The sequence below is a fragment of the Hyperolius riggenbachi genome, chromosome 1 (genome assembly GCF_040937935.1).
Source record: "Hyperolius riggenbachi isolate aHypRig1 chromosome 1, aHypRig1.pri, whole genome shotgun sequence".
In the NCBI taxonomy this organism is placed as follows: Eukaryota; Metazoa; Chordata; class Amphibia; order Anura; family Hyperoliidae; genus Hyperolius; species Hyperolius riggenbachi.
Window position 1 is genome coordinate 426,408,075 of NC_090646.1, and position 14,752 is coordinate 426,422,826.

General features: G+C 41.8%; 1 protein-coding gene across 1 annotated transcript in view; it reads right to left on the minus strand.

The window, feature by feature from the left end:
- RASEF (RAS and EF-hand domain containing) overlaps positions 1 to 14,752 on the minus strand; it is a 112,346-nt gene that overhangs the window by 38,704 nt on the left and 58,890 nt on the right. The window contains 3 exon segments of the mRNA XM_068242856.1: positions 2,820 to 2,888; positions 2,978 to 3,093; positions 7,471 to 7,548. Of these exon segments, the coding sequence (XP_068098957.1) occupies positions 2,820 to 2,888; positions 2,978 to 3,093; positions 7,471 to 7,548 (263 nt within the window).

Here is a 14,752-nt window from a genome sequence, read left to right on the forward strand (position 1 = left end):
GATCCGCACCGTCTAAAATCTTCTTGCTGAACGTCAGGTACACACACACAGGAGTGTGTACCTTACGCCATCTGGGGAAAGAGCTATTCTGAAACGCCGTGCGTCATGGCAGTGTGATACACATACTTTTTTGCCTGTTATGATATTTTAAAGAGCTAAAATAAAAGAAGATTTTAGACGGTGCGGATCCTGACAACTTATTAACCGCTAAAGTTGGCAGCCATTGACATTTCTTAAAAATGTAAAAATACGTATTTTGTTGCAACTACGTTGTCATTGATCCCCCTATGTCATGCCACTTTCTCTGGGTTTCTTGACACTTTGTACGCCTTTTTTAAAAGAAATTGTGGCTGCAGAGATGGCCTAAAGGTCTTTGAAGTTCACTGCCATTAAAGTCAATAGGGCTCGCCGTTGTTTTGCAAATTTTCACGGTAAAAACGCAATGATTATCCATGCCCAATTATAGGTTAAATACTAGATGGCATCAAGAAAAAAAAAGTTAATTGTTAATGTTAATTGTTGTGTGATGACGCAAAGAGAGATATTAGCTACTGATGTTCCCTTTCACATTTACGGACATCTTCAGAGAATAAACACCAACTGCCTCTGGTATAGGCTGGTTTGGTCCAGAATAGTCTTGGTGAGGTTCTGGTACAATGTTAGCATAGGTCAACAAAGGGCGGTAAAGTCCTACCACAAACAAGGAAATCTTCTCACTGGCCAATAGTTTAAGGAAAGGGCCACATAGTTTCATTGTAGGCCAGCAGTCTTGACATGAGCTAGCAGGATTGCTATAGTCTAGACACAGATCAGCAAAGTTCAAGCAGAGGCATGGTCATGATACAGATTGGTGGGAGCATGAAAAGGACTAATAGTCTCAGGAAAAAAAAAATCTTCTGAGCTTTAACACAAAACAGTACAATCTTAGGAAGTAACCTACAGAGTCCATGTGCTACTCAGCAGATTTCTTGCATAGGAAAGCCTTGAAAAGACCAGAAAACACAGAAGAGTTTCGACACTGGTTGGTAGAGGACACAATATTGCTGGATTGGTTTGATAGAGTTTTGGCAAAGTTCAGCAAGGATTTGGCATAGGATTAGCAGTGTCTTTGGTAAGACTGGTAGCTTCAATATTATCCTGAAGGCCTACATTTATTAAGGTTATCCTTCATTTTATTGCTGTAGAAAAGAACAAACTATTGTACTTTGGGAGCAGAGAAGCTTTTGTATAATATGTACATGAACATGCATATTTTCCATCATATCACCAGGCCAGATGGTAGCCTACCTAAACATTTATCAATGGCTAGACAGTGCAATGACCAGAAATGCCCGTTTCAGAGCATGGTGTGCAATTGCAATGTGTCAAAAGTGGGACTGAAGAAAAAATATATTTCTTACATTAAAGTACCTCTGAACTAGGGACAAAAAGAAATGATTAAAACCCATGGCGAGCTAGATTACCTTTGTTGAATTGTCCTAGCACAGCTTGGACACACGGAAACCTCCAGTTAAATATGAAATCCAAGAAACTCCTAGTGATGGCTCATGAATCAGAACTACACAGGTGCAAGTTCCAACCAGCAACTAGCACAGAGAAAGCAAGTACTCATTCAGGAGGAACTTCCGGGAGGCGCGGGAGCAATGAGGACTGGGGGCGGGAAATGGGAGACCCTAGCCCACCATGACCTTCATTTAATAGATTTTACCCAGGTTCAGGGGTACTTTAAAGTAATGTAAATAAATTACGAATATGAGCATGGTCCCTCTCCAAAAACCTATTAACCCCTACTCCCCAATGCTGGTTGGCATTCTTCAATATTTATTCAGACAGTCATCAGACATCTGGACCATGGGGCAGGTACCAAAAGCTTTTTAATGTACCAATGAACAGCAGTTGCTTTACTAAAGCCCATCCTACTGAGAAGCAATGTTTTCAGTGGATGCACTCATGGAGAAGACTTTACTCTCCAAAGACTAAGTAGTCCTGTTCAACATATGGCAGCAATCAGTTATCATTTTCATAAATAATGATAATTATGACATATTAGGGATCTTTCATTCTATGTCTATTATTACTGTCAGTGTTCCCGGCACAATGCAAGGGAAACACTCCCCTTGTTGACCCGGGAACTGGCCATTCATTTTTAACAGATCTGCTTTTAATTTCTTAATTTTTCTTACAATACAACCTAAGGTTTCAAGTGATAAGTTGAGTTGCTAACCTTGTTCCATATGAAACTCTGCCAGTGGTAATTACTCACCCATAACTTATGCTACGTACACACATGCGACAACGATCGTTCGTTAAGAACGACGAACGAACTTTTAATTGATGAAAGAACGACCTAAGTAAAGGTAGTTTTAAAATGTGTGTAACGATCTGATCGTTAGAACGAACGTTACATCACAGAAAGCAACTATTGCGCCTGCGCATAAAAATGAGAAGTTCCATGGAGAAATAGTGAGATGCGCATGTCAAGCCTAGTACGAACGATCGTTTCCAACGATGTACTACTTTTGCAAACGATCGTCGTTGGTTAAAATCCGCCGAGACAGAACTTTCTTTTGTAGCGATTTGGCTCGTTCGTCGTTTGCCATAATAGTCGGTGGTTCGTTTTTTGTAACGATCGTCGTTGGTAAAGATCGGGGAACGATCGTTACAAACGACTATAGTCGCATGTGTGTACGCACCTTTAGTCCTCAGCTTAATTGTTTTGAATATCCTGTATTAGCTAATGCGCATAAGATTTAATCTATGATTATATGCTACTCAGAGTTATTTATGTAATTACAGTTCACTTTAGAATGTATACGTACTGAAGAATTTCAATTTGCCGTGTCAAATTTTCTCTTTCATCTGTATATTCTCTGATTATTTCCATATCTCTAAAAAGAAAAAAAGAAAAAAAATGCATATTATATGCAGCTCAATTTTTTATTAACACATTTAAGAAGTAATAATAGCTGTAAAATACCTTTCTGAGTTGAGACTTTGATCTGCATAATCACTTTTCATAGCATCAAGCTCACTCTGGAGGAAAGAGATGCTTGTCTGTGCCTCCAGGAGCTCCTTTTTAAGTTTCTGATTTTCCTTTCATAAAGACACAGTAACATTTTATTAGCAATCTAAATTATTTTATAATAACATTATTTACTAGGATGGTGCAAATACATACATGCAAATATAAAGTCATGGTAACCAATCAGAGATCTGCTTTAACAAGTTTTTACAACACTGTTAAAAGCTTGGTTCTGATTGACTGCCATGGATTTCACAACCTTACAGCCCTCAGCAACAAAACTCAACTTAATTTTGAATGCCATAAAATATATGCCCACTTTGCCAAACGTGCTGTAATAAACACACGCAGCATATCTGTCTATATATGATGGCGAAAAATACAATATTCCTGACCCTACTAAGGGGAAAAAAAAATGAAGGCAAAAAAAATAATCCCTCTCCAATCACCTGTTCATATTCCCCCGTATATGGGCTTTTAGGAATATGGCCGTAAAAATGTATATATATTTACAGTGTGTGTGTGTATATAATATATATATATATATATATATATATATATATATATATATTCTACGTCGAGCCCTAAGATTGCCAGTGGCAGACAGGTTTGTATGGTTCTGAGCTTGTAAGACATAATGAGTACTAGAGGCCTGTATCGGGTCGGGTACCCGCAGGTACCCAAAATGTGGGTCGGGTACCCGTTTTGATTTTTATCGGGTGCAGTAGCGGGTCTGGTGCGGGTACCAGATTCACCAGAAAGTGGGTTGCGGGTCGGGGGCAGGTCTGAAAAATTAAACCCATGCAGGCCTCTAATGGGTACCACATATTGTTGCTTGTACAACCCTTACTCAATATGCATATATGCAAATCTATGCCGCCTTGTACGGATTAGAAGCCAATACCCCGAAACAGCTGTATGTACCATAAATTAGATTAATTATGCATTATGAGTGCTGCATTTAGTACAAAGGAACAAGGAAAACCACATATCATGGGGATTAATAGCAACATTTTAATAGAGCCCTCAGCCCTATGCACATTTGACCAAAAGCAAGCTCCCCATTGGTATGAGTGGAAAAATATTAAAATTTGCATTTATAGAGCACGAATATCCTCTACAGCACTTTAAAGAATAGTAAATTCACTAACGTCCCCTTCAAGGAGCTCACAATCTAATCCTTACCGATGTTGTACTTTAATCTCCTTGTCTAAAGGTGCACATACATGGTACAATTTTAAAAAAAAAAAAAAAATTCCAAATAGATAATTTAGTTATTCCGTTAGATCGAATATAAAGATTTTTCCAACATGTCAGATCAGATTTTCATAGAAAAAAATAAAATAAAATAGATAATCGTTAGTTTTTCTTGATCGAAAAAAAACAAACAAAAAAAACCTCTCATTCGATTCGATCGTTTTGGTCGAAAAAAATTGTAAAAAAAAATTGAATGTTTTTATTGTACCGTGTATGGGTACCATAAGATACGTTTATGGGATGTAAGAAGAAACCAAAGTGCCTGGGGAAAACCTATACAGTGATGTGAAAAACTATTTGCCCCCTTCCTGATTTCTTATTCTTCTGCATGTTTGTCACACTTAAATGTTTCTGCTCATCAAAAACCGTTAACTATTAGTTAAAGATAACACAATTAAACACAAAATGACGTTTTAAATGATATTTTTTTATTATTTAGTGAGAGAAAAAAAACTCCAAACCTACATGGCCCTGTGTGAAAAAGAAATTGCCCCTCTGAACCTAATAACTGGTTGGGCCACCCTTAGCAGCAATAACCGCAATCAAGCGTTTGCGATAACTTGCAACGAGTCTTTTACAGCGTTCTGAAGGAATTTTGGCCCACTCATCTTTGCAGAATTGTTGTAATTCAGCTTTATTTGAGGGTTTTCTAGCATGAACCGCCTTTTTAAGGTCATGCCACAACACCTCAATAGGATTCAAGTCAGGACTTTGACTAGGCCACTCCAAAGTCTTCATTTTGTTTTTCTTCAGCCATTCAGAGGTGGATTTGCTGGTGTGTTTTGGGTCATTGTCCTGCTGCAGCACCCAAGATCGCTTCAGCTTGAGTTGCCGAACAGATGGCCGGACATTCTCCTTCGGGATTTTTTGGTAGACAGTAGAATTCATGGTTTCATCTAACACAGCAAGCCTTCCAGGTCCTGAAGCAGCAAAACAACCCCAGACCATCACACTACCACCACCATAATTTACTGTTGGTATGATGTGCTTTTGCTGAAATGCTGTGTTACTTCTACGCCAGATGTAACGGGACACGCACCTTCCAAAAAGTTTAACTTTTGTCTCGTCGGTCCACAAGGTATTTTCCCAAAAGTCTTGGCAATCATTGAGATGTTTTTTTAGCAAAATTGAGACGAGCCTTAATGTTCTTTTTGCTTAAAAGTGGTTTGCGCCTTGGATATCTGCCATGCAGGCCGTTTTTGCCCAGTCTCTTTCTTATGGTGGAGTCGTGAACACAGACCTTAATTGAGGCAAGTGAGGCCTGCAGTTCTTTAGATGTTGTCCTGGGGTCTTTTGTGGCCTCTCGGATGAGTTTTCTCTGGGCTCTTGGGGTAATTTTGGTCGGCCGGCCACTCCTGGGAAGGTTCATCACTGTTCCATGTTTTTGCCATTTGTGGATAATGGCCTTCACTGTGGTTCGCTGGAGTCCCAAAGCTTTAGAAATGGCTTTATAACCTTTACCAGACTGATAGATCTCAATTAATGTTGTTCTCATTTGTTCCTGAATTTCTTTGGATCTTGGCATGATGTCTAGCTTTTGAGGTGCTTTTGGTCTACTTCTCTGTGTCAGATAGCTCCTATTTAAGTGATTTCTTGATTGAAACAGGTGTGGCAGTAATCAGGCCTGGGGGTGACTACAGAAATTTAACTCAGGTGTGATAAACCACAGTTAAGTTATTTTTTAACAAGGGGGGCAATCACTTTTTCACACAGGGCCATGTAGATTTGGAGTTTTTTTTTCTCACTAAATAATAAAAACCATCATTTAAAACTGCATTTTGTGTTCAATTATGTTATCTTTGACTAATAGTTAACGGTTTTTGATGAGCAGAAACATTTAAGTGTGACAAGCATGCAAAAGGTTAAGAAATCAGGAAGGGGGCAAATAGTTTTTCACATCACTGTATGTACACAGGAAGAACATACAAATTCCAAACAGAGACCCTAGCAGTGCAAGGCAAGAAAGCTAACCACTACATCACTGTGCTGCCCATGGATACAGCAACTTCCAATCACATACAACACATAATGTACAGTGAGCCTGCATACAGATGTGTAGATGCAGATCTATAACTCATTTCCTAATAGATGTACAGATGCAGAGCCTGCAAGAAAGTTGTGATGAATAGTGTATCTCCCTAATACTGTTAGGGACTCCAGCACATACCCTGCAGGGTCTTGGAAGCATCGATGCCACTTCCTGGAGGGGAATTACTCCATGCTATTCAAGCAGTGTTCAAGAGAGGACATTCAATGCTTAGGCCTCTTTCACATTACATAACGCGTGCAGGAACCCAATTTCATGCACACGCTATGACCTACAGCGTGACCTCGGGAAGTTTCGGGGTGACGCTTATCAGCAATGGGGAAATGCTGCGGCTGGACAATGCAAAGCTCCCAGGTGCATTACAATGTAACACTCTGGAACGCTTTGTCTAATGTGAAAGATAACATTATTATTTTTTATTTATATAGCGCCAGTATATTCCGCATCACTTGACAAAGCACAATAAGACGACAAGGAGAACATAGGTACAACCAAAAAATGTATACAGCAGTCTCAAGCAGCACAAGTACTGCAACAAAAACAGTAAACATTACAAGCTTACAATCTAGGGGGTAGTGGGAGGACACACTAGGTAATGAGATGTGTGTGTGTGTGCGTGGGGGGGGGTATTTCAGATGAGGGATGGTGGTCGTGTGAAGTCCTGGATGTGAGCATGAGAGGAGGTGATCAGCTTAGAGGCCAGGAGAATTCCTTGGGAGGAGCGAAGGTTGCGGTAGGGACAGTATCTAGAGATTAGTGATGAGATGTATGGAAGGGACGACTCGTGAAGGGCTTCATATGTTAGAGTCAGGAGTTTGAACTGGATCCTCTGGGTAATAGGCAGCCAGTGGAGGGAACAGCACAGTGGTGCTGCATCAGAGAAGCATTCTCACTATGGCAGAATGCAAATAGGAAAACTATACATATTGAATGGCTATTCTGCAGACAGGATCAGCTCTAAAATTTAGAAATAACTGTACAGCCATATGAGAGTTGCTCAATCCAGCCCTAAGATTGGATCAGCTCACATTGTACAGTATGTTTATATGTAGCTTATGAGTGTATCACTATGACCGCAGTTGATGAAAGACAATGGAATACACCTGCTCTGCAAAAATAATCAGTATCCATTATTAAAACTTACCAGCGTTAACTCATGTAATCGCTTTTTTAAAACAGCCACATCTTCTTTTAAGTGTATGCTCTTTGATTGTTCTTCCAGCTATAATAAAAAAAAAAATATAAACTGGAGGTGATTAAGCGCATTAACCATAAAATATAACATGATTTTTAACGTGCAAAGAGTGCAAAAATGTACCGTATATCTGATACATAATATTAAAGCCAAAGTACAGCATTTTGCTTAACCACTTGAGCATCAGCGGTTTATACCTTCTTTGCATCCTTTCTTTCCTATCTCACAAATAGAGCTTTCATTTGGAGGCATTTGATTGCTGCTGTTATTTCATTTTTTTCATATCAAAAAAAGACTTACATTTTGAAAAAAAAATAAAAAAACAATAGTTACTCACCGGGTAACGTTCTTTCTAGTGATCCTCTGGGACAAGACTCCGAGATATCCACGCCCCTTCCAGGAAATATTTCAATCCCTCCCCTATAAAAGAAAGGCCATGAGAATCTCTCCTCAGTCTTAAATAATAACTGTCTAGAACTCTTCCTTTCACTTATTTATACTATGAACCACTCCATACAAAGTACAGAATTAATCTACTATACCCAAATCGGGTGGGACTCTTGTCCCAGAGGATCACTAGAAAGAACGTTACCCGGTGAGTAACTATTGTTTTATCCAGTGATCCTCTGGGACAAGACTCCGAGATGATAAGCAAGAATCAAACCTCAGGGTGGGTAGCAGCCTTCAGGACCTTACGACCAAAGGCTTGCTGTTGTTCTGATAACACATCCAACTTATAATGTTTCACAAAAGTGTTAAAAAACTTGACCACGTAGCGGCTTTGCAAATCTGCTCCGGGGTAGCACCAGAATTATGTGCCCAGGATGATGCCACTGCTCTAGTTGAATGTGCCGTAAAGGACAATGGGAGTTCCAGGTTCAACAAAGAATAAGACATAGTAATAGCTTTCTTAATCCATCTAGAAATAGTAGATTTGGATGCCGTGCAACCTTTATTTTTTCCCCCAAATAGAACGAACAAGGAATCAGACCTCCTGAATTCTGAAGTAATCTTGATATAGTGTAAAATACACCTTCTGACATCTACTAGGTACAGATCTTTATCTTTCTTTTTACTCCCCTGAACGTTAAAGGAAGGAATAACAATAGATTGAGATCTATGGTACTTGGACACCACCTTTGGAAGAAACCCTGGGTCTGTCTGCAACACTACCCTGTCTCCAAAATCCTGAAAATATGGAGGTTTACAAGAAAATGCCTGAATTTCACTAACCCTCCTAGCTGTAGATATGGCAGTGAGGAACACAGTTTTAATTGTAACATGCAATAAATCACCCTGGTCCAATGGTTCAAATGGAGCCCCAGATAACCCTTTTAGCACCGACGGTAAATCCCACGGGGACACATTAGGTGCTTTTATAGGTACCTGTCTACTAATAGCTTTAAAAAATCTTACCACCAAATCCTCCGTAGCTAATTTTTTACCTGTCATGGCAGCCAAGGCTGATACCTGCACTTTTAATGTGCTGACCGATAAGCCTTTTTCCCAACCTTCCTGCAGAAAATCCAATAGTGCTGGAATAGAAAAGGAATCATAGGAGGAAGAATCTAACCAATGAAAAAAAGTTTTCCAATACTTAATATACATACTTCTGGTAGAATCCTTTCTACTTTTCAATAAAGTTTGAATAACTCTACTGGAAAGCCCCTTGCTCTTAAGCCAAACTACCTCAGGATCCAGGCTGCTAGTTTTAACTTTTCCACCTCCGGATGCCAAAGCTTCCCTTGATACAGTAGATCTTTCCTGTCCGGCAGCTTCAGAGGAGGTTCCACAGCTAACTTTTTTAGAATTGGGAACCAACTCCTCTTTGGCCAAACCGGCGCAATCAGAATTAACGGAGCTTGAATTTCCTTCCATTTTTTGATGACTAATGGAATGAGAGGCAGAGGAGGAAAAGCAAACGCCAGAGGAAAGTTCCATACTTGTGACAACGCATCTATCCCCCAAGGATCGTCCCTTGGATTTATCGAGCAAAAAACTGGCAGCAGAGCATTCTGCTTCGTCGCAAAAAGATCGATTGAAGGAACCCCCCAGAGATCTGTAATCAGAGCAAAAACCTCTCTGTTCAGGGCCCATTCTCCCGGAGGAACAGCATTCCTGCTTAACTTGTCCGCATCTAGATTCTGAAGCCCCTTCAGATGAAGAGCTTTCAGAGATAGCACATTCACCTGGGCCCAAGTACAGATTTCCTCTGCCTCCTCTTGCAACCACTCCGACCTCGTGCCCCCTTGCTTGTTTATGTATGCCACCGTGGTGGAATTGTCTGATCTCACCATAACATGTTTGTTTTGTACAATCTTTTGTGCTTGAATGAGAGCTAACTTTACTGCCCTCAATTCTCGCCGATTGGACGAGAATTTCTTCTCTTCCTGACTCCACTGTCCCTGAAAGGCCTGATGCTCCACGTGAGCACCCCACCCCCAAGCACTGGCATCTGTTGTGATAGTTACTTTTCTGGGGTATACCCATAAATTCCCCTGGGACAGATTTCCCTTGTTCAGCCACCAGTCCAAATCCCGGATGACTGCTAAGGGAAGCATCACTTCTTGATCCAAGTTCCGCTGAGATCTGTCCCAGATCTTTAATAGAAAGGACTGAAGCCTCCTTTGGTGTGCTAAAGCCCACTGAACTGCTGGAGCTGTGGAAGACAAAAGCCCCAGAGTTCTCATTATCACTCTTAAGGAAACTTTTGGGTTCCTTTGTAGACAGGTTATTTCGTTCATAACCTTGTCTATCTTCTCCTGTGGCAAAAACATTTTTTGAACTGACGGGTCTATCATCATTCCTAAAAATTTTATCGTTTGAGTTGGTATCAATACAGATTTGTCTCGATTTACCAACCACCCCAGATCTGCCAGATACCTCAAAGAGGTTTCTAGATGTGCCTTCAAAAGCTCCACCGAATCGGCAAAAATCAAAATATCGTCGAGATAAAAAATCACCTGGATAGCTTGCTCCCGGAGAGGAACTAACGCATCCGCCATAATTTTTGTAAAAATTCGAGGTGCCGAACTGATCCCGAAAGGAAGGCAAGTGAATTGGAAGTGACACAGAGTGCCTTCTAGAGATACGGCAAACCTGAGGTATCTCTGTGAATATGGGTGAATGGGAACATGCCAATATGCATCCTGCAGATCCAAATTGACCATGAACGACCCTGCTTCCAACAGATTTCTGATAGAGTAAATCGATTCCATCCTGAATCGTTTGTACTTGACCAACGGATTTAATTTCTTTAAGTTGAGAATCAACCGGAATTTCCCCGACGGTTTCTTTACCAGAAACACGGAAGAGTAGAACCCCCTTCCCTGTTCCGACCGAACGACTGGAATGATCACATTCTGATTTACCATGACTTTCAGAATTCGAGACAATTCCTGCGACATTGCCGCATCTACCGGATTTCTTGCTATCAGAAATCTGTTGGGAGGAACAGCATCGAACTCTATTCGATAACCCATTTTCACAATTGCGCAAATGTAAGGGCTGGCGACTGAATTTCTCCACACCTCGCTGAAGTTCTTCAGTCGACCCCCCACTTGATGGTCATAGGGATTTCTTATTATCCTGGGGCTTGATAAGAAAACTCCCCTTACCATTTTTGTTAAAGGACCATCCTTTCCTTTTAGACTGTCCTTGACGCTGATTACGTGGCCTATTGAAAGGACGTTTAGTAGGCTGCGTAACCTTTTTCTTTGGAAAGACCTTCTTTTTACTAGAAGTTCTTTCCAAAGTAGCATCCAATTCAGGCCCAAATAACAGATTACCTGTAAACGGGACTGAACATAACCTGGATTTAGAAGTGATACTTCCTTCCCAAGTTTTAAGCCAAACTGATCTTCTAGTAACATTGGCTAACCCAGCTGCTCTCGCTGTATACTTAATGCCTTCTGCTGATGCATCTGCCAGGTAGCTAGTGCCTTTAAAAAGTAGTTCTAAGGCCTCCAGAAGTTCTTCCTTAGAAGCCCCCTCCTGAATCTTATTTTTAAATTGATCCAACCACAACAACATGGTTCTTGATACACACGTAGAAGCTATAGTCGGCCTAAAAATAGCCGAAATAGCCTCCCATGTACGTTTTGAAAAAGCATCCGTCTTACGATCTAACGGATCTTTTAAAGAGCCTAAATCCTCAAAGGCCAACTCTCCCTCTTTAACCATCTGAGAAAAAGGCGTATCCAGTTTAGGACATTTACCCCATAAATTAACTTCCTCTTCACTAAACGGGAATCTTCTCTTCATTCCTTTAGAAAAAATAAGTTTTTTATCAGGTTCGGTCCACTCCTTCAGGATAGACTGGCGAATAGACTTATGAACTGGAAAAACAATGCCTTCACTGTCTTGCCAACCTTCATAGAGTTTATCATGAGGAGTTAACGAATCTGAATTCCCTTTATCAATCTGTAAGGTATCAATAATAGCATCAATCAGGCCCTCTGTGTCCTCTACTTTAAATTTAAATTTAGAAATGGACTCCTTAAATTCTTCTGCACTATCATGAGAATCTGAACCCACCTCCCCTTCTGAAGAAGAAGAAACTGCTTGCACAGGGGTTTCTGGTTTAGATTGTGTCTTAGTTTCAGCCAAGGAAGATTTAAACTGTTTAATAGTATCAGCCATTTCCTGTCTAAAGGCTCTAATGGTATCTTTGACAGAGAGGCCATCCTCTGCTAAAACCTTCTTAGAGCAGGGTTTGCAGAGTGTCTTTTCCCATTCAGCTGGCAATCTTGTATTGCATACTGGGCACTTTCGCTTGGATCCATCTTTTGCCTGCAAAACATGATCCAAATAGCCCACCATTAGAATGGAAAAAATTTTGCCCCGATAGTTCTAAGTATTTTACCATAGCGCCAGAAAAATACCTTAGAAGGACCAGCACCTTCCTCCCCCGGAGCCACAGACATTGCGACTGTCCTGTTCGCTCCACAGAGCCAGAGTGAGAGGAAGCCGGCGCGTCCCACCGCCTCCCTTATACTAACCCCGCCCTGGTTTCCGCCGGAAGTGACGTCAGAGGCAGCCGCGCGCGCGGCTATAAAACTTCCCCAGACCATACCCGATGGACCTTCTGTTCCACTGATGCTGTCTCCAGCTGCGTGCAAGACAGCCCACCGCCACTTCCAACCAGGCCAGAGGGATCGAGGACGCCATCTCGCTTTCTCCCTCCTCTTAAGGGAGCAAACACGAGGCAAGGTAAGAAACCTTGATGCTGACAGACTGACCAACTCAGTCTCGGCAGCCCCCTACAAGGCTCCCCAGGCCCTACTTACCACAGACCTGGTTCACCCGAGGGAAAGAAAAACCTCCTTCTCGCGCAGGAAATATTTCAAACTGAGGAGAGATTCTCATGGCCTTTCTTTTATAGGGGAGGGATTGAAATATTTCCTGGAAGGGGCGTGGATATCTCAGAGTCTTGTCCCAGAGGATCACTGGATAAATTATAATATATATATATATATATATGTTAAGTGACAAGACAATATACTGTGTACAGGGCTGTGTAAGATGTTAGCACTATATAAATACTAAATAAATAAAATAAACAGCCTGCCAGAGCCGACCATTGGCTGGCAGGCTGATGGCTGGTGTCTGCTGTGTAAACTGACAGGAGCTTGTGCTTGTACGAGCTCCCGTCAAATCTAGTTCCTCGCGAGATGATGCATATATGCATTGCGGAGGAACAAGAGCGATGCAGACCCACCACCAATCAATCAGAGTTAAGCGGTCCACAGCTGGTTAAAGGGACCTTGATGTACAGTCTTGTTCCTACACCAAACAAGGCAGTATGGCTTTTTTTTCCCCTCACTGTAAGGGTTAACAATCCAAAGCTGTAAATAACAGTTTCTGTACAGCTTGACTGCAGTCATAACAGTGTAAGGCTCGGGCCACACTGGGGTTGAAACGCAAACTGTCCACTGCAGCAGACAGTGCAAGATCAGCTCTGTTGGTCTGTTTGGGGTACTGAGCACGCGTTTCCACCATAGGCTTCTATAGGAAATGCGTCAGTTAGTCCGGAAAAGTCATGCAGGTTGGGACTTTGGGATGCACAAAGCGTACTGGAATGCACGGATCCGTTAAAGCGTACACATGTTAATGGTTCCTATACTTAATATACTGTAGAATCTCAGCCAACTCCACACATTTTCACATCCCAGCTTAAAGAATAAATATTTTCTATACCTGTGTAGTTACAGCAGAACTGGGACAAGGTCCCTCAGCACCCTAGGCTGAGACACCAAAGAACACCCCTCCATCACACACTGATTGCTATTAGACTAAGAGGCACCCCAGGGCCCCCAACATCTTAATCTCTAGTTATCCGGCTTGCAGTCACTGCCATGTATCCCCTTTTCTTATTTCTCTCTGCTTCAAACACAATAGGAGAATACCGTAATAGCAGAGTGAGTTGTGTGCCCCCTCCTACACTGCGCCCTGAGGGTGGAGCCTCTCACGGCTCAGTTCGGCCCTGAGTAAGGACCGGTTCAAATCTGCGTTTGTGAGGCAATCGGGGCCGGTGAGCGGGTCCAGTTTCCGCTTCACCGGATCCGGATGGCTCTGTGCACATTGCCAAATGGAAAGTGAAAACGGATCTGATCAACAATCGATCGGATCAGTTTTCACTTAATTTGCCGGCAAATACATACCTAATGCTCTTTTGCAACCGGCGGGAGAGGCTTCCTCTTCTTCCGCTGTGACTAGACAGCGCGTCATGTAGTCACATGCCGCAGAAGAAGACGGAAGCCTCTAACGCCGGCTGCAAAAGTGCATAAGGTATGTATTTTACCCACCCGCCCGGCTGCTGCACCCTCCCCTCACACTTCTGCCTCTCAGGTTTGCGTCCCCACATCCCCCCCTCCCCCGTGGAATAGTCTGTTTCTTCACTAGTGTGAAGAAAAGTTCCGTTTTCCATTGCCCCAACGCTGCAGCATTTTTTGTCCAGTTCCGTTCCGCTGGGCAGAACAGTCCAGAAAATTAGGGCCTGCAGCAATTTTTCGATCCGGGGACCGGAACGTATCCGCACCAACGGATGCATGTGAACGGTCCAATAGGTTAAGATTGGATCCTTTCACATCCGTTCCATTTGTACAGTATACGTTCCGGTTCGCAAAAGAAAATGCAGATGTGAACCGGGACTAACAGACTATGTTCTTGTTGTTTTTAACATCATAAATAAACTTATATGACATAATTCACTTCAAAAGTTGGGACTGGG